This window comes from Sphaeramia orbicularis, chromosome 4, assembly GCF_902148855.1.
Source record: "Sphaeramia orbicularis chromosome 4, fSphaOr1.1, whole genome shotgun sequence".
Lineage (NCBI taxonomy): Eukaryota > Metazoa > Chordata > Actinopteri > Kurtiformes > Apogonidae > Sphaeramia > Sphaeramia orbicularis.
This window is the reverse complement of record NC_043960.1, coordinates 17,588,362-17,611,353: the sequence shown is the minus strand read 5'-3', so window position 1 is coordinate 17,611,353 and position 22,992 is coordinate 17,588,362. Positions and strand designations below refer to the sequence as shown.

At 34.7% G+C, this 22,992-nt stretch overlaps 1 protein-coding gene across 3 annotated transcripts in view; it reads right to left on the bottom strand.

Moving 5' to 3' along the window:
- Positions 1-3,694: 3,694 nt before the first annotated feature.
- LOC115417438 (regulator of G-protein signaling 8-like) overlaps positions 3,695-22,992 on the bottom strand; it is a 59,259-nt gene continuing 39,961 nt past the window's right edge. For 2 of the 3 annotated variants that reach the window (XM_030131359.1, XM_030131360.1), the window contains 4 exons: positions 17,357-17,467; positions 15,389-15,450; positions 7,188-7,354; positions 3,695-4,945 (listed from right to left, as the gene is read on the bottom strand). In XM_030131359.1, the coding sequence (XP_029987219.1) occupies positions 4,751-4,945; positions 7,188-7,354; positions 15,389-15,450; positions 17,357-17,457 (525 nt within the window). In that variant the 5' untranslated portion in view covers positions 17,458-17,467 and the 3' untranslated portion in view covers positions 3,695-4,750. Of the gene's footprint in view, positions 4,946-7,187; positions 7,355-15,388; positions 15,451-17,356; positions 17,471-22,992 lie in introns of all 3 variants that reach the window. The other variant, XM_030131361.1, reaches the window with a different exon arrangement.

The following is a 22,992-nucleotide window of genomic DNA, read 5'->3' as shown; positions in this document are numbered from 1 at the left end:
TAAAGATAAATGCATGGACAAGTTTTCCAAGGTCCTGCTGCGACATCAGTCCTTTAATCATAGAAATATTCCTGAGATAATAGTAAGCTGACTTTGTAATTGTTTGTATGTGGTTTTTAAAATTCAGGTCTGAATTCATGACGACACCCAGATTCCTGGCCTGGTCTGAGGTTTTTAATTCAGTGAAAATCATGTATTTTCATTGTATTTAAATCACTGATCATGTAGATGTTCATTAAAGCTCAGATGAAAGTTGAGGGTTATTATATCAGAAACAGAGAAAACTGAAGAGTGTCTTTTTCGGTGCAATCTATCAATAACTGAACATAAACCCAGTGTGTCCATCCACTGTCATTGATCCAACTCCATGGGTTTTACTGGTGAATCAATGTTGTAGAAGATGACAGTGTTTTCACGGTAACTACAGAGCCTCTGAACATTCAAATGGGTCATATCTGATAACCATTTAAAGATGAAAAACTGTATTTTACACCAATTATTGACATGGATTGATAGGATTAGTGGATCAACAGGTATTAAACCAGTGTTTTTCAACCGTGGGGTCAGGAACCCAAGGTTGGGGTCGCCTGGAATTCAAATAGGGTCGCCTGGAATTTTTAGTAAATGATGAATTTTTAATTTTTTTTTATAAATTACTAATAAAAATATATGGTGAGATGAGAGAGACAATCCCAATCCATAAAAGACATGACAAACTCTGAAGCTGAAACTGAAGCACTGTGGTACTGTTTATCTGGCAAATGTTCATTGTGCTCGGTTTCAGATGCTGCAGCTCTTTCATAATTCATAGTTTGAGTTCTTGTTTGTTCAGTATTAATTGTCAGCCTTGTAAATCCAAGCTGGACTGACTGTACATATCCTGACCAAGGAAAATCAAATTCTCACTTTGTGCAGTAATCTACACCTGGCTTTTCTGCCTCCGTCCATAATAATATACATTATATAGACTAAATGTTGTCTAAAATTAACGTTTCTTTGCAACATAGTATAGCAAACTATTACATGATCAAAAACAAATTAATTTTAGCAAAAAAAAAAAGTCTCTGTTTTGAATGTCTGGGGTCGCCAGAAATTTATGATGTTAAAATGGGGTCATGAAACAAAAAAAAGTTGGGAACCACTGTATTAAGCATTTTAGATCAGTAGATGGTTTTGGTCCCCAGTGTCTGTTTGGCTCTTCATGGGTTAATGCTGTACATACTTCCCATATATCCAGATTCTATCTTACTGCAGAAACTGAGAAACATATATGTGTAATCATTATAACTTTACTAAAACAACAAGCATGATGTCGACCTGGTATTTTTGCACAATACTGTACATAGTTTACATATTCTTTGTCTTTTCCCAATGTTAACCCATTTTTCAAAACACAGAAACCACAAGCCACAAAGAAAACGCTGATCCCAATCGACATCGAATGACAATGCCGTAATTCTCTCAAGTCAGCGTCATTATTCCACGGTTACTTGATACTTGGTTTATAATCCACAGTGAGACGTGTCTGCCTACTGGCCCAGATAGGTCTGTGTTGTGTCTACCAGGCAGGGTGCTGTCCCACATTCACCCTGCTCCTCAGCCCCCGAGTGGCTAACACGTCAAACGAAAGCGAGAAATTTAATGAAAGCGTAATGTTACGGAGTGCGATGCATCCCACAGTGCCCCAGATACTACCATAGAGTGCTGTTTTTCTTTTCTTGGCTGGTGCCGCTGTGCAGAAACTATATCATAAATGTTTTATTATAGGTCTGTTTTTAGTTACTGGTCACTCTGAACGTAAGCAAATGCATAAAAATGGACGCCTCCACACTGCTATAGTTATGCTTTGTATGACTCACAGCTCATAAACAAACTGCGACATCTGACCTCTGACGAAATGTTAAGATGCAAACTTTTCTTCTGTTTGAATTGTTTTAAATGGACTTTCTTTAGAATTTTCTATTATAAATCTAGTCTCTTGAAGAGGACTTGACAGAAGGATGAATCACGACAGATTCAGGGCAGGGATTTCAATATTTCTGAGGCTTTTTTTTCTCTGTTTATATTGCCTTTACCAAATGGCATTTGAATTGAGGTCAATCCGTCTGTCTAATCAGTGGATGTCTGCATTTTCATATCTCTAATACCCTTTTGGTTTCATGAAAGTGAAGTGAGCGAGTGCACAAAATATAGATGCAGATTCCTTTTTAATCACAAAATATAAGGGGGAATATTACATTCAAGTGGAGCACAGTAACATACCATACAGGGTGATATGCTGTTCAGCCAGTGTGCTGCATTTACTGCAAGTTTGGGCTACACAGTACACATGCACTAGAGAAAATATTCAACTCTGAAAGTTATTAATCAAGTGATTTATAAAAGGAGTGCCAATGCAGAGGGAGTATATTCCAAAACACACGTGTTACTATTACTGACATTATCATATAAATATACAGAATATGCATGGTATCCGTTGTTTTCCAGTCATTTTCATCACATGCTGCATGTCATATAGGCTAATAGTTACTCTGAGTATTGCATCATGCTGAAAATAATTTAGGAGATTCGCATCACACATCAACTCAGAATAGGTTCTGTGGGATTAAGTCATCACTTTCAATTCATTACAAGCAGGTAACAGGTCATAATGGTCACGTAAGCTGTGGTTGTATAATCAAAATTGAAGTCTGAACAGAAACGCACATGCATTCAAGCAATTACTGTGATTAAAAGGAGTCTGCGGTAGCCTTGAGTGTAACAATGCAACAAATGTATTAAAAGAAATTATGTTTTATGAAGTGTTGTTTTGACCTTCAAAGCCACCGTAGAGCCAAAAACCTTAAAAAAAAAAAAAAATGAATTGGGTGCTTCTATGAAACTTGGTTTATTTTTTGGTACCTGGTACTTTTCCAGCTTTTTAGACCCAATAATAAAAGACAAATTTAGACATATTTCCTCCCAGGATGTACCTAATGATGACCTCAGATAAATGCAAGAAAATAAATTGTACTGTTGCTCTGAGCCATCCCAAAAGTAAAGCATTTTAAATAAAATATTCGGGCAAAAATAGGACCAAAATTGGGATAGGAAAAGCTACCAACGTGTCAGTGTATTTTATCATGAAAACATCACTTGAAATGGTCTTATATAGCACTATAAATAAAGACACTGTGTTAAATTTGAGGATCTTAGTGGTTTTTCCTAATCCAGGCATGCAGGTTTTTCATGAATCTGTCTCATTCCAGACTTCATGTGTTACCCATCGTGTCCACTGGCGTTACATGCGGAACCTGCCCATTTAAACACAAATAAATCGCAAGTGATATTGCAACGGCGGTGATTTTTTTTTTTTAAAACACTCTGCCTTGCGTAATTAGTTCAATTCCCCAAATGTACCTGTGAGAGAATAAAAAGATATTCAAAAAAATAGTAGCGTGTAATTTTCGTGTCCTTTTTACCGTGTTACATGCAGATTTTTGTATAAAAATAATATAAAAATGTGTTTTTATCTGAAAAATAGTTTCTCTTTTATCTCAGTAAATATTTATTTTTAAAATAGACCCTAAGTGCTTCCAAACTTGATTCATAACATTAGTCTACATCTATGTTTGAATTTTTAGCCCAATGTCCTATTTTAGGGACCGGTTTCATAGAAGCATCCATTTCTTTGCAATGATTGAATGAATGAATTTACATTTTGCAGTGACACAGACAGAAAGACTAAAATAAAATGCTATTTAAATTCATTAACTTTCACGTGAAATAATCCTAAAATCATAAGACTGAAATGATAGAAAAGAGAATTTAAAGACAGTGATGTAGCGTATCTAAGTAAGCAAGAATTACAAAACTTTAAACGTTCTAAACTGAGCTGAATGAAGTGAAAGCAAAATAAAACTAAACCCTGCTTTGTACACCACATTTAATGTCACACAACATACCCGCAAGAGTTAACAATACACAGGGTTATGTCACTATAGCAACATCTAAGTGCAATCTAATTTGGCACAGTTTCAGATAATAAGTCTTCACTTAGTTTGTTGTTCGTTGTAAACACACAAACAGCGACAGACAGGTCTAAATACCTGCATACGACAGTTTCTATTTCACAAAGATAAATAGAACTAGTGCTGGGTGATAGACAGAACAATAACAATATTTAGCTTTCTTTTTTTTTTTTTAATGAATACTACAAGCCCACCTCAAAGTAAATTAAAATACTTCTGTCCAAAAAAAAAAAAAGAGCAGTGCCTGAATTGTTATTCCTGAGGAAAATAAAGTGCACCACAACAAAATACCTAAATCAAAAGCTTTCATCCACAGCTTTCTGTTTGTCGTTGCATTCATACCTCAGATAAACAACCTCAGATATAAAAATATTTTTTACAAAATCAAGAATTGCTTGTGATTTTATAGCCTTGCATTATCAGTGAGATTTTAGATGATAAATATTGTTATTGCATGATATGATGATTTTTACTGTGATATTTTCAGATACATCACCCAGCACTACATAGAGGTAAAACACGATGAGCTTCTCCTCATCCATTCGCCTTCACATTAGTGCAGTCCACCAAGATGAGTATTATTTAGAGGGATGTCATGCATGGAGCTGGTGAAGACAACAGAAACAGTCAGGCGTGTCACCACATCCTTCTTCATCACAGTATTCGGAAATGACGTCAGAGGGTCGATGGATATGGTAGCGGTCCAGTTCCATGTCTGTAGGCGCCGTCATCAGTTCTGGTCATACCGACCTCCTCTGGCCTTGTGCATGCGTCCTGTTCACTATATCTTGGTACATCTTGGACCTGAGGAACCGTGGGTAGGAGTCCTTCTCCATGAGGCTGTACACTTTAGCCTGGATCTCATTGAGGCTGGTCGGGGAGGGGTCCTCCAGGTTCTGCTTGGTCCTTTCCCTGGTGCGGTAGTCAATATTTACCTGCCGGGATAAGGAGAACAAAGAGAGCATGTCCTTAAAGGGGAAGGTTATTTTTTTCACTTCATTTGATACTCACACATAGCAACGCTGGTTGTTAAATTACGGTAAGCATCAATATGAAAAATAGATATAAATATTGCTGGAAGTTGCGTTCTGCATATTTTAACCTAGTTCTGACTCGAATAAGTATGTCTCCAATACTGCAGAGCTTCTGTGTAGGTGTGCATGAATTTATGCAAATCTAAATGTAGTGCCAATATGTTGAATTAAAGAGATTAATTTGATATTTGATTTTTGAACAATGTGAAAAATGATAAATATTCAAATGAGTGCTTTCACTGGACTTGTTTATCGATTTTAACCCATTTCTTGTAAATGCATCGCTCAAGTGATGCATTTTTTTCATATGCAAACCAAAAACATTAACATACAGTACCAAGGTTATAATAGTTTTAGATTTTTCATTATAGCTGTATTTAGTTTTGACTTTTTTTTTTCTCTAATTCAGTTAGTTTTAATTAGTTTTTAGAGCAGGTTTGCTAGTTTTTATTAGTTTTCGTTATTTTCTAAATGCTTAGTTTTATTTTAGTTTTATGATATCTTCTATCTTCTTCACTGTCGAATTCAACAAAATCCCAGACAGGACTCTGCTGCTTTCTCCCAACTTTAGTCTCCATGTTTTCAGGTAGAGTGGGGATGAGAAGACACCTAAACGACAAGTGACGAGAAGTGACAAATCGTTAAATATCATATGATGCCAGCAGCTAAAATTGCTTGAGGGAAATAAATCGATTTTGTATAAATCCGACATTGACAAAAACGAAAATGAAGGGAATTTTATCCATAATTTTTTATAAGTTTTAGTTAGTTTTGTAAGCACACAATACAGTTTCAGTTAGTTATCGTTTATTTTTTTTCATTATAGTTTTTATTTATTTCAGTTAACGAAAATGTTTTTACAATTCTAGTTTTCGTCATTTCATTAGTTGTCATTAACGATAACCTTGTCTTTGCCACTGGTGTTGGTGTTGACACATCTAAGGTGTTTTGTTTTAATGCTGAACACCATTTTTACAGTAATTTTAGGTCTTGTAAACATTGGATTTAACCCTTAAAGACCCAAACCATCTACTGATCTAAACTGTTTAATACCTGCTGATCCAGTAATCATATCAATATATGTAAATAAATGATGTAAAATAGACATATTCATCTTTTCATGGTCATCAGATATGACCCATTTGGACGTTCAGAGGCTCCGTAGTTACCATGGAAACATCGTCATCTTCTACAGCATCGATTCACCAGTAAAACCCGTGGAGTTTGATCAATGACAGTGGATGGAGACACTGGGTTTATGTTCAGTTAATGACAGATTGGACTGAAAAAGTCATTTTTTTTCTTCATTTTTTTTCAGTTTTTGATATAATGAAAAATGTTAAATACTTTTTTTTTTTTTTGACTTTTCAAAGTTGGAAAAGATTAAGTTTTCTGTTTGTGGACAAATTAATTTGTTTTATTAACAAGAGTGTTCTGCTGTCTCCTATGTCCTTTTGATGGAGAAATTTGGTGTTAGCATACATTATATTAACCCTGAACATTGTAAAGAGGAGTTGATAATATTATTTATGTTGTTGTTTTTGTTGTGTTTTTTTTTTTTGTTGTTTTTTTTGGGGAGGGGGGGGTTCTCTTTTGTTTAATAGTTTTGTAGGTTTGTTGTATAATTTTTTTTTCTGTATTGTGTCTGTGTGGTACCTTATGTCTAAGTACATGTTTATGTAAATGTATAACTTAAAAAAAAAAAATATATATATATATATATATATATATACACACAAGGAAAAATGTAAAATACTGAGGATTATTTTGTAATAAATAGTGATAAATCACCAATCAAATCAGGAAATGTTAAATATAGAGAAAAAATCATTTGGAAACTGCCACAAAAGTAGCACTGGGTCTTCATGGGTTAATCCTTGCCAGGTTCTGCATCAGGTCCTACTGCAGAAAACAAACTTCACCGGTGAAATGTTTTTACTTTATGATAACAATATGGTCCTCTAAATAACTTATTATCATCAAACTCGGACCCAACAGTGGAAGTAACATAGGTGCAGAAATTCATAAAGTTGAAAGCAGATATTTTATTTGATTATAATAACAAGGTTAGATGTAAAAATAAAGCACTGAAGAAAGAAAAGATCAGCTTTTAGGGAAAATATATTCAAAACAACACACACACCTCTCTTGGTGCCTGAACATCAATGAACTCCCTGAATATCTTGTTCGCTTTTGACACAAGCTTGGCTGAGCTTTTGATTTTCTTGTAGTCTTCACAGGCCATCCAAAACTCAATATTCTCATCGCTGAACTCCGTCTTGAGAAAGGTCCTGAAAGCAGCGAGGCCATCTGGAAATGACAAATGTATCAGATGTATCAGCTAAAAGGGAGGAGGCGTAAAACAACAAAACACTTTAAAACATGATTGATATTGTAACACATCATCTATTTGGGAACAACAGCTGAGGACTCCCTTCCCTATGGTGATGTATTTTCTTTCAGCCTAGAGAAGCTCGTCATGTGATATACTTGATAATACCGTCATTCTTTGTTGATATTTTTCCGGTCGGTACACATTTTGTTCTCAGAGCGGGAAACGGCTCAACACAAACAAATAGAGGAAAAAAAAAAAAAAAAGGTCATACAAGAGATTTTTTTTTCTGTCGTCATTTGTCAAGATAAGTGATCAATTAATGCCCTCCGATGTTCAAAGAAGGGTCTGTTTTTCTACAGGTCTGTGTCACGTTGACATGTTATGTTCACCTTTTTTGTCATTTACCTAATAAAACAGAGGGGACGGATCATCTGTGCATATGAAACAACATTACTCATACATGCACACTCACGCAGCACGAGGAAGGGATTCATTACTGTCCAAAGGCACAGGACAACACACAGTCACAAACAGTGGATAAAGTCCTGAAACGGCTCCAGCAAAAGAGAAATCAGACAAGGACTCTTCTACAACTTGTCCCATTGCCACTTAAAACCAAGGACATAGTCAGCTACATAGTGCAATTAATAAAGATAAATACCAATAATTCATAATGATGATTTCTTTGAATTTCATGATGAGAAACCATTAATAAGAGCTGCAAAAGCGCCTAACAGTCTAATTGGTGATTTGTGGTCTAATAAACTCAAAATGTAAGAAGAATCTTTATTTTTTTTGTCAGTGGGGGTTGACACATGTAAACATAAACATGCATCACACACTGAAATGTGTGTTCTGCCTTTAACCCATCACTAGATCATGCATGCATGCATCAGGCACTGCATACTAGGAACACTGGACTTGCCAAATCAGGCACCCATGGGGGGGGGGGGGGGGGGGGGTGTTAAGTGCCTTGCTCAAGGGCACATCAGCCAACAACTCTCCACCAGTCAAGGAAATTGAGCTGGTGACCCATCCATGCCACGGTATGCATCTACTCTCCTTGTATCATCAACTGTTCACGCAATTAATGACAAACTATTCTATTTAGTTTTTTTAATGAAACTGTTGGAACTCCAAAATCTAATGTAACCTTTGGTACCAGTTCATACTTACGTCCATGTGAACCTTTATGCCAAATTTCACATTTGGTCAACCCATTCCCAAGACAATACATTTTATTCATATTGGGGTCACACCATTTCATAGAGATGCACTGTGGATGCATATAAAAAGACAACTGACATGATAACTATTGTATTATATTATATAATGGTGCAGCCAATGAGGCATGCACGTATATATATCTATATATGCAGATGATATGGTTGTTTAGACTGGAAACAAGACAGGGCAGAAAGGAATATTAATCCTTAATATTTGTGAATTGTTTGTAAGAGTCAAAAGATGATGGCTAATAAGAATTAATGTTTATAATTTTATTTGTGTGAAGTTCTAATTTCTGATTTTCTTCGTTGCTATTTCATGCACCTTCCCTGTTTATGCGTGTCGTACGACCTCTCAGCACTAAGGAAAAAAGAGAGCTTACAGAGCATATGAGTATATAGTTTTTTCTATCGTCTGACATGATGTAAATTAACCTTTTTTGTTTAAATAAATTTTTGGAACAAATTACAGTCTTGTCATTTGCGTCAGAATACAACTCATAGGCTGTTTTTGGAAACAAACGGAAGATCAGTACACTGTTCTTACTGTTAATTTTTAATAACTACTCATGCAAATATACAACAGTTACATTTTTAAACAAATACTGCATTCATTGAATAGGTTATGTTAAAAGGTACAATAGCAGTAGTGCAATTCCCCGCATTTTCCTTTGTGTGATGCAGCTTTAAACTGTCAAAAACATGAACTTGTACATTTTGAGGTTTTTATATTTTCAATTATGGTGGCGAAAAGAAAGCCAAATGATTATTTGGAGACGGAGACAAAAAAAGAACATGAAGTCTTGGCTGAGAAGAGAGAGACTCAGGTGAAGGAGGAACAAATCACAGATGAACATGACTTTATGAGGACTTTTACAATGATAAAGAAAGTAATAGGAGACACTGGGTTTATGTTCAGTAAATGAGAGATTGGACTGAAAAAGACACTATTTCTTCAATTTTCTCTGCTTTTTATATAATAACCTTCAACTTTAATCAGAGTTTTAATGATCATCTACATCAGGGGTGTCAAACTCATTTTAGTTCAGGGGCCACATTCACCCCAATATGATCTCCAGTGGGCCGGACCAGTCAAATAAGAACATAATAGCCTATAAATAATGACAACTCCAAATTTTTTATATGCAAAAAATAACATTAAATTATGATAACATGTACATTTTACAAACTATCCAAACAAAAAAGATCCGAATAACCTGAAAAAACTGAAATTTCTGAAGAAAAATTTGATCAATATTATGCCTCAACTTATGATTGCATGTAATTGCATGTGCATTACAGATCAGATCTACCAAGACGCAAAATAGGCAGAATATTGTTAAAATTGCGCTTATTTTTCTTTAGACAGTTCAGGTTGTTCATATTTGTTCAGGTTATTGGCATTTTATTATTAAAGGATATCAGAATTTAATGTTCTTTGTAGTAACTCAAAGGGAAAAAATTGGTGTTGCCATTATTTTAGACATGTCATATTATTTTTTTCACATTAAACCAAGAAGAAAATTTGGAGTCATTATTTCAAGGTTATTATGTTATTATTTTCGAGTTTGACGCCCTTGACTGTTAATATCATCTGCACTTTGCAAATTCATCCCGCGGGCCGGATTTGGCCCCCGGGCCGCATGTTTCACACCTGTGAGCTACATGATCAGTAAATTAAATGTAGGAAAATATGTGATTTTCACTTTAAAAAAACATAAAATACAGAGGATAATGGTGATAAATCAGTAAAATCTAGAGAGAAATGTATTTGGGAACTGACACAAAAGTAGCACTGGGTCTTTATGGGTTTAATACACTGCAACAATTAGCATTAGCTATGAATAAGGACAATGCAGTGCAGGCCAGGCTAAGGTAATTATTGGAGATTGAGGAGCTATGATTTGGTGCAGAGAGATGAACATTTATACTATTATAAAAAGAAAAGGTAGCTGAAAATATGCCAGTTTGTCACATCATGTAACGAGTGCAGCTGTAATAGAAGCTATGATCTTACCTTGACTGTGATACAATATGTTCAAAAGAAACGCACTGTTCTTTCTCAGCTGTACGGAATGTCGTGCAAATAATGAGACACATACTGTATATAACATGAGACATGCATGTAACATCGTGTCTAGGCTAATGTCTGGCATGCACAGGTCAAAACACACAGGAAACATGTAATCAGACCAAGTGTAGTGCACTAAATGGGATATTCGTTCCTTTAAAACAAATTAGGCCATTGCGAATGGTATATCTTTTCAAGTGTACTTTATGTACCGGGTCTGCATCGGCCATTCCTTATATAATGTAGTCTCTATCATGGCTGTGTGTTAAGTCGATGTTTCAGTTCTCCACTCTAATGCTTGATCAATTGAAACAGGATACACAGGTGTATCACGCTGTTGTTGCCTGGGGACGGATCTATTCCCGGTGCTGTAACAAACTTTATGTTTTCTGTATGTGCCATTAACTTCCTAATGGTTATGTGCCAAGCCTGTGTGTTATGTCATAATGTCCATCTGAACAAAACAGAAAGTGTTTGTGAGAGCACAGGATGTTTGCACCCTTTTCTCAGGGCAGCGTGACTCTCTCTAACCTCTGTGTTAACCCTGTGTTCGATATGATTAATGAAATCAGAGGCTACGGGCTCATATGAAATGTGTTGTTCCCTTGTTGTGCAAAACAAATCTAAAGCTCTGACCCACACCAGAAACAAACTGCTGAAGATGACAAAAATTGAGAAATACAAATAACTGCTGAAGCTCAGATCATATTGATGCCATTTGTAAAGTAGTGTTTATCTGCTTTTTGCCTCATTTGCCTGGTTCTGTGGGAGGTGGGGGTGGGGGACACACAAACATCCTGCCTCCTCAAATAAAAGTTTCTGAAGGTAGGGAAAAGGAAAATGAGGTGCACAATAGTGGGAGACAGAGGAGTTAGTAAAGTGTCTTAAGTTTCACTTTCACTTTGCAATGTCCAAAATTGCATTTTCTTGTAATTTCTACCCATATTTGGAGAAGAACAAATGGATGCATGAATTAAATTTGCTCACTTAAGCAAACAGAATCAGAAAAGCTATTTTGTCAGTGGAGAATTACCTGAGTTAACCTATGAAGACCCAGTGCTACTTTGATGGCAATTCTTAAATGAATTTTTTCTCTATATTCTTTCTAAAGTAATTTATTACCATTTATTGTCACATTATCTTCTTTATTTTGCATTTTTTCAGTGAAAATCAGGTATTTTCCTATATTTACTGATTATGAAGATGTTCATAAAAGCTCAGATTAACATTGAGGGTTATTATATAAAAAAACAGAAAATTGCCAAAAAAAAGTCACATTTTCAGTAAAATATATCATTAGCTGAATATAAAACAAGCATTTCCATCCACTGTCATTGAGCGCCCCCCCCATCCCCGCCGCTTCCATCATCGGCATGTGCCCCCTTAACATTCCTGATTGCCACCTCATATATGACTATCTGGAACCGGGCCCACCGTCATCTGTTATTATTTGTGCATACTATATACTGGGGCACCGATAAGGGGGGTAAACATGACAAATTCATGGGGCCCAGCTTTTGTGGGGGGCCCATAGAGCAGTGGAGGGGGCCCAGTGGATACAGACTAGAAGTTGTGAAAATTTCATGTAAGATCTGCTGTATTAGAGGCATAGAAGTCAGGAGTTGGACGTGAAAAGCATGTTAAGAACTAGTTTTGTTTTCATGCTAGTGTAAGTGATGTTATGTATGGACTGCACCCCCACATACTTACTCTCCCGTTCCAACAGATCGTCAAGATACGTTTACCTTTCATGGGGCCCACAAATGGTAGCAGCGCCCCTGATTGTATATGTTATATTTTCTGTGCAGAGATAGAAATATAAAAGACACCCAATGAGAATCGATAAGAGAATTGATAACGAATCAGATCAATAAGCAAATTTGATAATAGAATTGGAATCGTTAGTCTTATCAATTCCCATCCCTATTTGTATTTTCAGAAGCTCTTTAATGAATGTGTATAATTGATGAAAATATATTTGTGTCACTGTTTGCATTTGGTCACTGAACAATATAACACTTTTTACAAAAAAAAAAAAAATCTTTGTTGTTTTGTCAGCGTTCATAGTAAAAACATTGTATTTATTTATTTATTTATTTATTTATTTATTTATGTAGTTTTGTTTTGAGAAATGTCACTAAAACGAGACTTTCTCAGACAAGCAATATGTAAAATGTGGACTTTATTTATTGGACTGATACTAAATTATAGAAAAAACTGAATAAATACATGACAGGCAGAGGTCTGAAACACTGCTCTGGACCTTTGAGGGTTAAACTTAACAGATGAGTAAAGTGAGATTATAAAAATGAAAATGAATAGTCTGATTTACATAGACCCCGTTTATCCCACATATTATTAGAAAATGCCAGATTTGTCTCAATACTAATTTGTGTGGCCCTCAGATGAAATTAAAATTGCGTTTACCTATACTGAACTCATATTGTAACATTTGGAATAATAGTGATTAGTATGTCAAAATCCAAACCTCAGCTGGCGTTTACTCAGAAAAATGACCAGTATCACCACTTTATTTAATTCCTCCATCACTCAAATGAAATTGGGGCCTTATCAGTCTAAGGGGTTTTGTTACCTCGGCTAGGAGGTATTGTGATTGTTTTGCTTTGTGTGTGTGTGTTTGTTTGTTTGTTTGTTTGTTAGCAAGATAACTCAAAACGTTATGGACGGATTTTCATGAAATTTTCAGGAAATGTTGATTCTGGCACAAGGAAGAAATGATTCAGTTTTGGTGGTGATCAGGCAGGGGGGCCCACTGATCTGCCTTGGTGGAGGTCTGTGCTCTCCAAGTGCTTTTCTTGTTTTTACTGGCTTTTGTGGTAACAGTTTTGACAAAACACTGAAAGTCTTTAAAGAACATAATAGTTCCTCTTGAACTAATATATGTATGTGTATGTATATGTGTGTGTATATGTGTGTATATATATATATATATATATATATATATATATATATATATATATATATATATATAATTATTATTATTTTATTTTGTTTTGTTTTGGGTTTTTTTGTTTTTTTGGGGGGGAACCAAGATGTAACATGAAATAAAATAGCAAAATATTACATCTACAATTTTGTTTCCCTAGAAGACATTGAATTCTAAATCAGTCAAATTGCTTTTTGACACCTGGTTAAACTAAAAAAAAAAAAAAAAAAAAAAAAAAAAAAAAAAAAAAAAAAGCAGTTACACGGTTAAAACTCGGTAAAAACACAGTAAATAGAAATAAAGGAAAATCACCACAACACTGCAAACAACAGTAAAAACAAAAAACCAAAAGGAAAACAGTGTTAAAAAAACAAAAACAAAGACCGACCAAATTGTCTATCTATATAGCAAGTCAGTCTCAATCACTGCCCCCCCAAAGGGGACAGGGGGTGCACTGAGCATGCTCAGATGTCTATGGAAAGAACAAGGTCTATTTAATCAGCATATTTTGAAATTTTTCTTATTGAGCAAACGGTTGAATTTTTATGAATATTCAAAATAAATCAGACTTGGAGAACATATAGAACACTCACCACAGACACGTTAGGGGTTAAATGGGTAATAATAAGCTATGTTGATTTTGTCCCACAAATGCTCAATGAAGCTTGCGGTTATATCTTGTCAGTAAGTTAGTCAAATCTCCAGCTTCAAAATAGCAAATAGCTTTTAAACAGTTTATTTTCAAATCATCCTTTTTTAATTAAATAAAGTTGAAGGTAGTTGTATGACTGAAGGTCTCTGCCACACCGAGGCATCTTGTCTGCTTAGAAACCATGTTATATTTTAGTCAACAAAGAACACACACTGCCCAAGCTTTAATAATATAATAGTCAGTGTTCATGGTGGTTTTAACCCATGAAGACTAAAACCAAAATCATCTACTGATCTAAAACGTTTAATAATTTCAGATCCACTAATCCTATCGATACATGTAAATAATTGGTATAAAATACAGTTTGTCATCTTTTCATGCATCAGATATGACCCATTTGGACGTTCAGAGGCTGCATAGTTACCGTGGAAACGCCGTCATCTTCTTTTTATGTTCAGTCATTGATATGAGAACTGAAAAAGTCACTTTTTCTTCAGTCTTTTCTGTTGTAAAATAATAACCTTTGAATTTACGTGAACATCTACATGATCAGTAAATAAAACAAAGTGGAAATATCTGATTTACACTGAAAAATACAAAATACAGAGGATAATATTGTAATAAATGGTGATAAATCACTTAAGAAAGGTTAAATAGAGAGAGAAATTAATTTGGGAACTGACACAATAGTAAAAGTGGATCTGTAAATTCTGTTGCTAGGGTGTGCTGTGCAGCCGTGTTTCCCCATCTCTATTATTAGTTGAGTGAGTTTGATGTCAGTGATGTTACATGTCAAATAGCTTGTTAACAGTCAGAAAATAAAAAAGCCTGACCTGTCTGGGAGGATGGATGTGTTTGGTCTAAAGGGAAGGTCACAGTAACGGCAAGTATATGACTCATTATGCAGTAAGGAGTCCTCATCACACAGAAATGAACATCTTACATAAGAACTGCTCAGAGGGACTTTGTTGAGATGGGTGAAAAATACAAACTAAGACACAAGAACATTTTATTTTTAGTTATTTTAATACAAGCTTGTGATTTACTGACTTTTGCAGTAGGGACTTTTTGCCAAAAAAAAAAACAAAAAACAAAACAGAAATGTGCACTTACATTTGTGAGACAGGAGGTGATCAAACGATTCAGACCATCGGACGACTTCATCCGTTGAAAGTCTGGGGGAGGGAAAACCAGAGGAAGCAAGATGCCACTGTGCTTTCATGCATTTTTAACACAAGATGCTACTGTATGTATTATTGAAAGGCAGCTGGCTTTAATGTATGATTTATCTTGTGCTTACAGCGGTTCTTCCGTTTCAGGCTGTAAAGTAATTGTAATGTCTGGGTACATTCTCAGAATGACGACAGAAGCAAGACCAAGACCTTCTTTTACATTTAATGTGCTCTTTCAAGTAGTGAAAACATGGATAACAACTCTTTTTTTAGAGAAAGAGGAGGAAAGTGTCTCCTGTGGTGCATACTATATGTTAATGTTTTTCAGCCTTGGGCCTGGAATTCAAATGGGGTTGCCTGAAATTTCTAGTAATTAATAAAAATAATAAAAAAAAAAACCTTACTAATGAAAAATATATGTTGAGTTGAGAAAGACGATCACAATCCATAAAAGACATGACACTGTGAAGCTGAAACTGAAGCACTGTGGTTCTGTTTATCTGTCAAATGTTCATTGTGGTCGGTTTCAGATGCTGCAGCTCTTTCATAACACTGGGTTACAAAAAAATGTTTTTTGCAAGTTGTCTAGGTTTTTTCAACTGAATTAGGGCCATTTTGCACCGCTAAATCCAAAAATGACATCTGTTTTTCTCAATCAGGTCAGGTTTTTTTTGCTAATTTGATTTTGAAAAATTTGATCTTCTCACAAAATTGATTACATTTTTGTGACTTTATCAGTTGATTTTTTTAGTATACAGGGTGGGGAAGCAAAATTTACAATAAACATTTAGTTTTTTCTCAGCGGGCACTACTTCAATTGTTTTGAAACCAAACATATATTGATGTCATAATCATACCTTTTCAGAAACTTTTGCCCATATGAGTAATCAGGAAAGCAAACGTCAAAGAGTGTGTGATTTGCTGAATGCACTCGTCACACCAAAGGAGATTTCAAAAATAGTTGGAGTGTCCATAAAGACTGTTTATAATGTAAAGAAGAGAATGACTATGAGCAAAACTATTACGAGAAAGTCTGGAAGTGGAGGAAGCAACAAAAAACGTACCAAAGCTTTTATTAAAGCTCTCAAATCCAAAATCCTAAAGGATCCAACCAAATCCATGAGAAAAATGGCAATTGAACTTGAGGTAGACAACAAGACCGTTAGAAATGCAGTAAAATATGATTTGAAGATTTAAATTCTCATGACTTTCAATAAACTAACTGGTCATACACTGTCTTTCAATCCCTGCCTCAAAATATTGTAAATTTTGCTTCCCAACCCTGTAGTTCTCACCCTAAATAGGTTTTAAGAGAAAAAAAATCATTTTCTAACAGGGTTCCTGTTAGGTACAATGGTGTATTCACCACAGATTTAGCAGAATACGTCAGGCTTATTTTTGCAATATCTTCTAGTCGAAGCCATTTCATTCACCTGTAATATTAAAAAAAAACAATCATAAATTGGCAAAAGTAAAATCTTCAGAACTCGTTTATTGCAAGAAATATGAAAGAATTTTGTATCATATGATGTGAAAATGCCCATAAATGTAAGCAAAAATGTTAAAAAGCCAATATGCAGCATAGTTCAGAAAGTTGACCTGATTGAGCAAAATTAATGTGATTTTTGGATTCAGCACACCAAAATGATCCTAAATCAGCTCAAAAAACTTAATGAATTAGTTGTTGACCAGTGTAATTCATAGTTTGAGTTATTGTTTGTTCCGTTTTAATTGTCCGCCTTGTAAATCCAAGCTGGACTGACTGTACATATTTTGACCAAGGAAAATAAAATTCTCCCTTTCTCCCTGGATGGTGTGACCTCAAGAAGAAAATTCAACACTTTTACATTTTTACATGTTTAAATATTGGATATTTTTCTTTAATTTATTTATTTTTTGCCAGACTTACTTCAGACACCTGGCAGTGGTTTCATGGGCTGGAGGCAGGAACTCTGAGAAGTCGCTGTAGGAGTCAGATTTGTTGGACAGGCAGCCTAGTCTGGTCTTCATGGTGCAGATCCTGCAGAAAAACACATCAGTCTTAATGTTCTCTTCTTTCTATTGTGTATTTCAATTACAGTAGATGACATAGGGTGCATGTCCTTTTTCAGTTCAGTTTCAGGACAGTACGTATTTGAACAGTGAGTTGTTAGGACAGAGCGGGAGCCATCAAGAGAAAATATGCACTGAATGATGGGGGGAAAAGGAAAAACTGTAATTAAAGCAGATTGAAACTGTAAAAACTGTCACCAGCAGCTTCATTTGCATGCTGGTCTGGCTCACAGGATATGGAACAATCACACCATTTTGTGACTATTTCAGTCCACATTTCCCTCCCTTCTTCTGCCTTCATTTTACAATTTTCGCAGTGGAAAAAACAATCTCTGAGCTGCAACTACATGCTGAAATTGACAAGTTTTGTGTGATTTATTCAATTTAGTACTATATTTTGTTTTTCCTCATAGGTATTGAAATTAGCCAACTATGTATTATTGTATTGGATCAAGATTTACCACAAAGTTTAGATCTAAGGCGGTGGTTCCCAACCTTTTTTGGCTTGTGACCCCATTTTAACATCACAAATTTCTGGTGACCCCAGACATTCAAAACTGAGACTTTTTTTTTTTTTTTGCTAAAATTAATTTGTTTTTGATCATGGAATAGTTTGCTCTACTATGTTGTAAATAAACATTAATTTTAGATGACATTTAGGCTATATAATGTATATTATTACAGATGGAGGCAGTAAATCCAGGTGTAGATTACTGCACAAAGTGAGAATTTTATTTTCCTTGGTCAGTATACGTACAGTCAGTCCATCTTGGATTTACAAGGCTGACAATTAATACTGAACAAACAAGAACTCAAACTATGAATTATGAAAGAGCTGCAGCATCTGAAACTGACCACAATGAACATTTGACAGATAAACAGTACCACAGTGCTTCAGTTTCAGCTTCAGAGTTTGTCATGTCTTTTATGGATTGTGTTTGTCTGTGTCAACTCACCATATATTTTTTATTACTATTTTTTTAAATTATTATTTTTATCAATTACTAGAAATTTCAGGCGACCCCATTTGAATTCCAGGTGACCCCACGTTGGGTCCCGACTCCAAGGTTGAAAAACACTGGTCTGGGGGTTAGGGGATCATGGGTCCTTATAAACTGAAATATATCTAGATTCATTTAATTATTTACTTTTGTTCTGTGACTTATGGTGAAATCTTTTCCTGGTTTTCTTTGTGGAACACTGTCATTACACTAGGATTGTGCATCAGTAACTGATTTGTTGATATATATATATTCGCTGACTTCTGTTTTTATGAGTTAAGCATTTTTATTTTTGGTGGAAGGACATTTATGTTTCACTTCACCGGCATGTGGAAATAATGTTTACAGCATGGTTTCTGCTCAGTGGAAAAGTGGGTTAAGTGTTTGCATATAGAATGGCCTACTGTTATTATTATTATTATTATTATTATTATTATTTTTATTTATTTTATTTTTTTTCGCTGGAGGGAACATGTTAATGATGAAGTCATTAATAACTGATCCATGATTTAAATTGGTTTGGCTTATTTGGCTTCTAGAAATAATTATAATGCTGATCCAAATATTAACCCTTTCATGCACGAATTATGAGAACCTTAATCAAAATTTTTTCCTGAGTGTTTTTAGTCCTCTTTAGGCATGAAAAAAACAATGTGATTTAAAATTTTCTTCTGAAAAATTAAAAAAAAAAAAAAAAAAAAAAAAATTCTTATGAACCTATTTTTCATGAAGTTGAAAAAATGTCCACTCAGCTGGACACCACACATTTAATTTTTGACACACAGAAACATGTTTTTACTGATGAACTGTGTGAAAACTATGGGGAGGGTTTGTGATTCTGGGGATTTATGTTCAGGAGAGATCTACATAATGTTACCAATTCATGTCAGAAAAGATATGTAGTGTCTTAAAACTTTAATAAAGATATGTGTAAAAAAAACCAAAACAAAAACAACGAAAAGAACAACAAAATTCATGAATATACAAGAGAACAGCTGAAGAATAGCTGTACACTGTAGTGACCAGTGTGCATGAAAGGGTTAAACATTTTAGAATTTTTTCTCACATTGGTTGACAAACTAGTGTTCATCTATTTGTCTGGGCAAATGAGAACCTACACAGATGTTCATCTATATGCTCTTAAAGGACTATAGTTATGGCAGTGACACAGGAATGGATGTATACAGCCACGGGAAAAAAATTATTAGACCATCAAAAGTCATCTGAAACAATGGTTATGCAATCAAGTATTAACTCCTGTGTGTATCATGTGACTAAAACTGACAGAAAAGAAAACATGGAATGCCTAAAAGCACTGTTTTTGTCAGTACAGTGCCATAGGTATTAATGTAAGAACTGAAGTGATTTTGGTTATTATCAAGAAAACATGGAAAATGGCTAGATATCAGCTCTGAAATTAAACTCTTATGAGCTATTTTTGTTGTTATCATTATATTTGTCCAAACACATGTAGGTTTAGCTGTAACCAGGCATTAAAATGAACAAGAAATTGAAGAAAACAAGGGGCGGTCTGATAATTTTTTCCGCAACTGTATTTACTAATCAAATGAAGTTGAACAGACAAAACCCAAAGTAACATCACTGCTTCTCCATACTCTGCCAACAATACTTATCTGAGGTTATATTTTGCATTAACCCTTTAACCCCTGATGTGTCTGTGGTGATCGTTGTGAATGTGTGATTTATTTTAAATATTCATAAAAATTCAACCGTTTCCTCAATAGGAAGCATTTCATGACACGCTGATAGAATAGACCTTGTTCCTTCCATACGCATCTGAGCATGCTCAGTACAGCCCCTGCCACCTGTGGAATAGGGGGCAAAACACAGAGCAGTGAGTTAGACCAACCCAGTATAAAAATAGAGGGTTTGGGCTGTTTTTTATTTTTTTATTTTTTATAGTTTTCCTTGTGTTTTTTTCATTGAAATAATGTCTTAGGGGTTAAAGAATTAAGCCTTCAACTTTGGATCTCCTCTCTGTACGTTGCTAAATGTTGTTGGGAGGATCACCTTTTGAATAAACTGCCGATAAGACACGAGATGCATATAGGTCAGATCAACTGACTGGACTGGACTAGACTGGATGTAGACAACAGGTGTAACTCCATATGTAAAAGGCTGCTTCAGTACGACTCTGCCTCATTCAATAGGGAGCTTTAATCAATGCTGATCTTTATGGAAATGTACATTATGTCACATGACTTGGACTGAGTTACTAAGGCTGTTTTAATGACATTATCTTATTATCTAATGTATTGTAACCTGCCAGTGTTATGTTTATTCTTACTGACAACAGATAATCAAGCATAATGTACAATTGCATTCAAAATGATGGGCAGTTCTTGAAAAACAGCACAATTTGGTGATTTTTTTTTTAATTGAAAAGAGCTAATACAGGGTGGGGCAGCAAAATTTACAATGAACATTGAGTTGTTTTTTCTCAGCAGACACTACGTCAATTGTTTTGAAACCAAACATATATTGATGTCATAATCATACCTAACACTATTATCCATACCTTTTCAGAAACTTTTGCCCATATGAGTAATCAGGAAAGCAAACGTCAAAGAGTGTGTGATTTGCTGAATGCACTCGTCACACCAAAGGAGATTTCAAAAATAGTTGGAGTGTCCATAAAGACTGTTTATAATGGAAAGAAGAGAATGACTATGAGCAAAACTATTACCAGAAAGTCTGGAAGATACTATTAAAGAAGAATGGGAGAAGCTGTCACCTGAATATTTGAGGTACACTTGCGCAAGTTTCAGGAAGCGTGTGAAGGCAGTTATTGAGAAAGAAGGAGGACACATAGAATAAAAACATTTTCTATTATGTCAATTTTCTTGTGGCAAATAAATTCTCATGACTTTCAATAAACTAATTGGTCATACACTGTCTTTCAATCCCTGCCTCAAAATATTGTAAATTTTGCTTCCCCACCCTGTAAAATCACAATATGACGGCAGCATTAATGTATAGTTACTTTTTATTTCATATACTTAACAAAAACTAGCATGTGCAAAAGTTTGGGAATCCAACACTGTCAATACTTGCATGTAAGCACATTTTGTAAAAGTCTTTTAAATCTTGTTTTTGACAATTTACCCCATTCACACTGGAAAAAATCAAAATCTTACCAAGTGTATTTTTCTCATTTCTAGTCAAAATATCTCATCACACTTAAAATAAGACATAATCACCTAAAGAGTGATATATCAGTGAGATATAAGAACTTATTTTGAGACAATAGATCTTGAAAATCTTATTTCAAGTAATCTTACCAAGGTAATTTTGACTTGTTCTCACTGACAGATTTTTTTTTTGCTTAATTCAAGATTATTTTTGCTTAATTCAAGGAAAAAAAAATCTGCCAAAGGAACAAGTGAAAATTCTCAGTAAGATTATTTGAAACAAGATTTTCAACTCAAAAGTTACTCTTTAGGTGATTCTGTCATATTTTAAGTGTGATGAAATATTTTGACTAGAAAGGAGAAAAATACACTTGATTTAGATTTTTTTTCCCAGTGCATCCACCAGAATACATTTAGTTCTACTATATTCTCGGGCTACCTTGCATGTACAACTCTTTTAAGATCTACCCACAAATATTCAGTGAAGTTTAACTCTTAAAGACCCAGAACTACTCTTGTGGAAATGTCCAAATGATTTCTTCTGTAATTCTAATCTTTCCTAAGTGATTCATCACTATTTACAATTTTATCCTGTACATTTGTTAGCAGAAGTCAGGTATTTGTCTATATTTAACTAATTTACCATGTAGATGTTCATAAAAGCTCAGTGAATTAAAAGCTATTATATCACAACAGTGAAAACTAAAGATAAAGTGACATTTTCAGCAAAATACATAAAAACAAGCATCTATATCCACTATCGTTTGTCAAACTACATGGTTTTACTGGTGAATTGATGTCTCAGAAGTTGATGGTGTTTCCACATTCAGTATGGAGCTTCTGAACATCGTCTGGACATTGATGAAAAGCTCAGAAACTGCATTTTACTGGAATTATTTTACATGTATTAGTTAGTTTGTTTATTTTGGTCATGAAACAACAGTCAGTACAGTACAGGGTTCATCGATGTAGCACCAATGCGATAGCAAAACAGGAGAAAAAATACTATAAAACCCCCCCGAAAAGAAACAAAAAACTAAAACATCTATCTTGGTGTTGCTACCAAAAAGGGAATTAGCTGAAGCTAAAATCTTATTTGGCCTACCCTTTGAATTATCAACATTTATTACATTCAGCAATCCTATTGATTTGGTCAGTGGTTCAAAAGTTATTTAATGTTTTAGATCAGAAGATGCGTTTGGTCACCAGCAGCTGTTGAGTTTTTTGAGGGTTAAGCCTGGGAGTCCTTCAGCTTATGAAAAAAAAAAAAAAAAAAAAAAGAAAAGAAAAAATCGCCATATTCTGCTATTTTTCAAGAGGTATCCCAATTTTTGCATGCA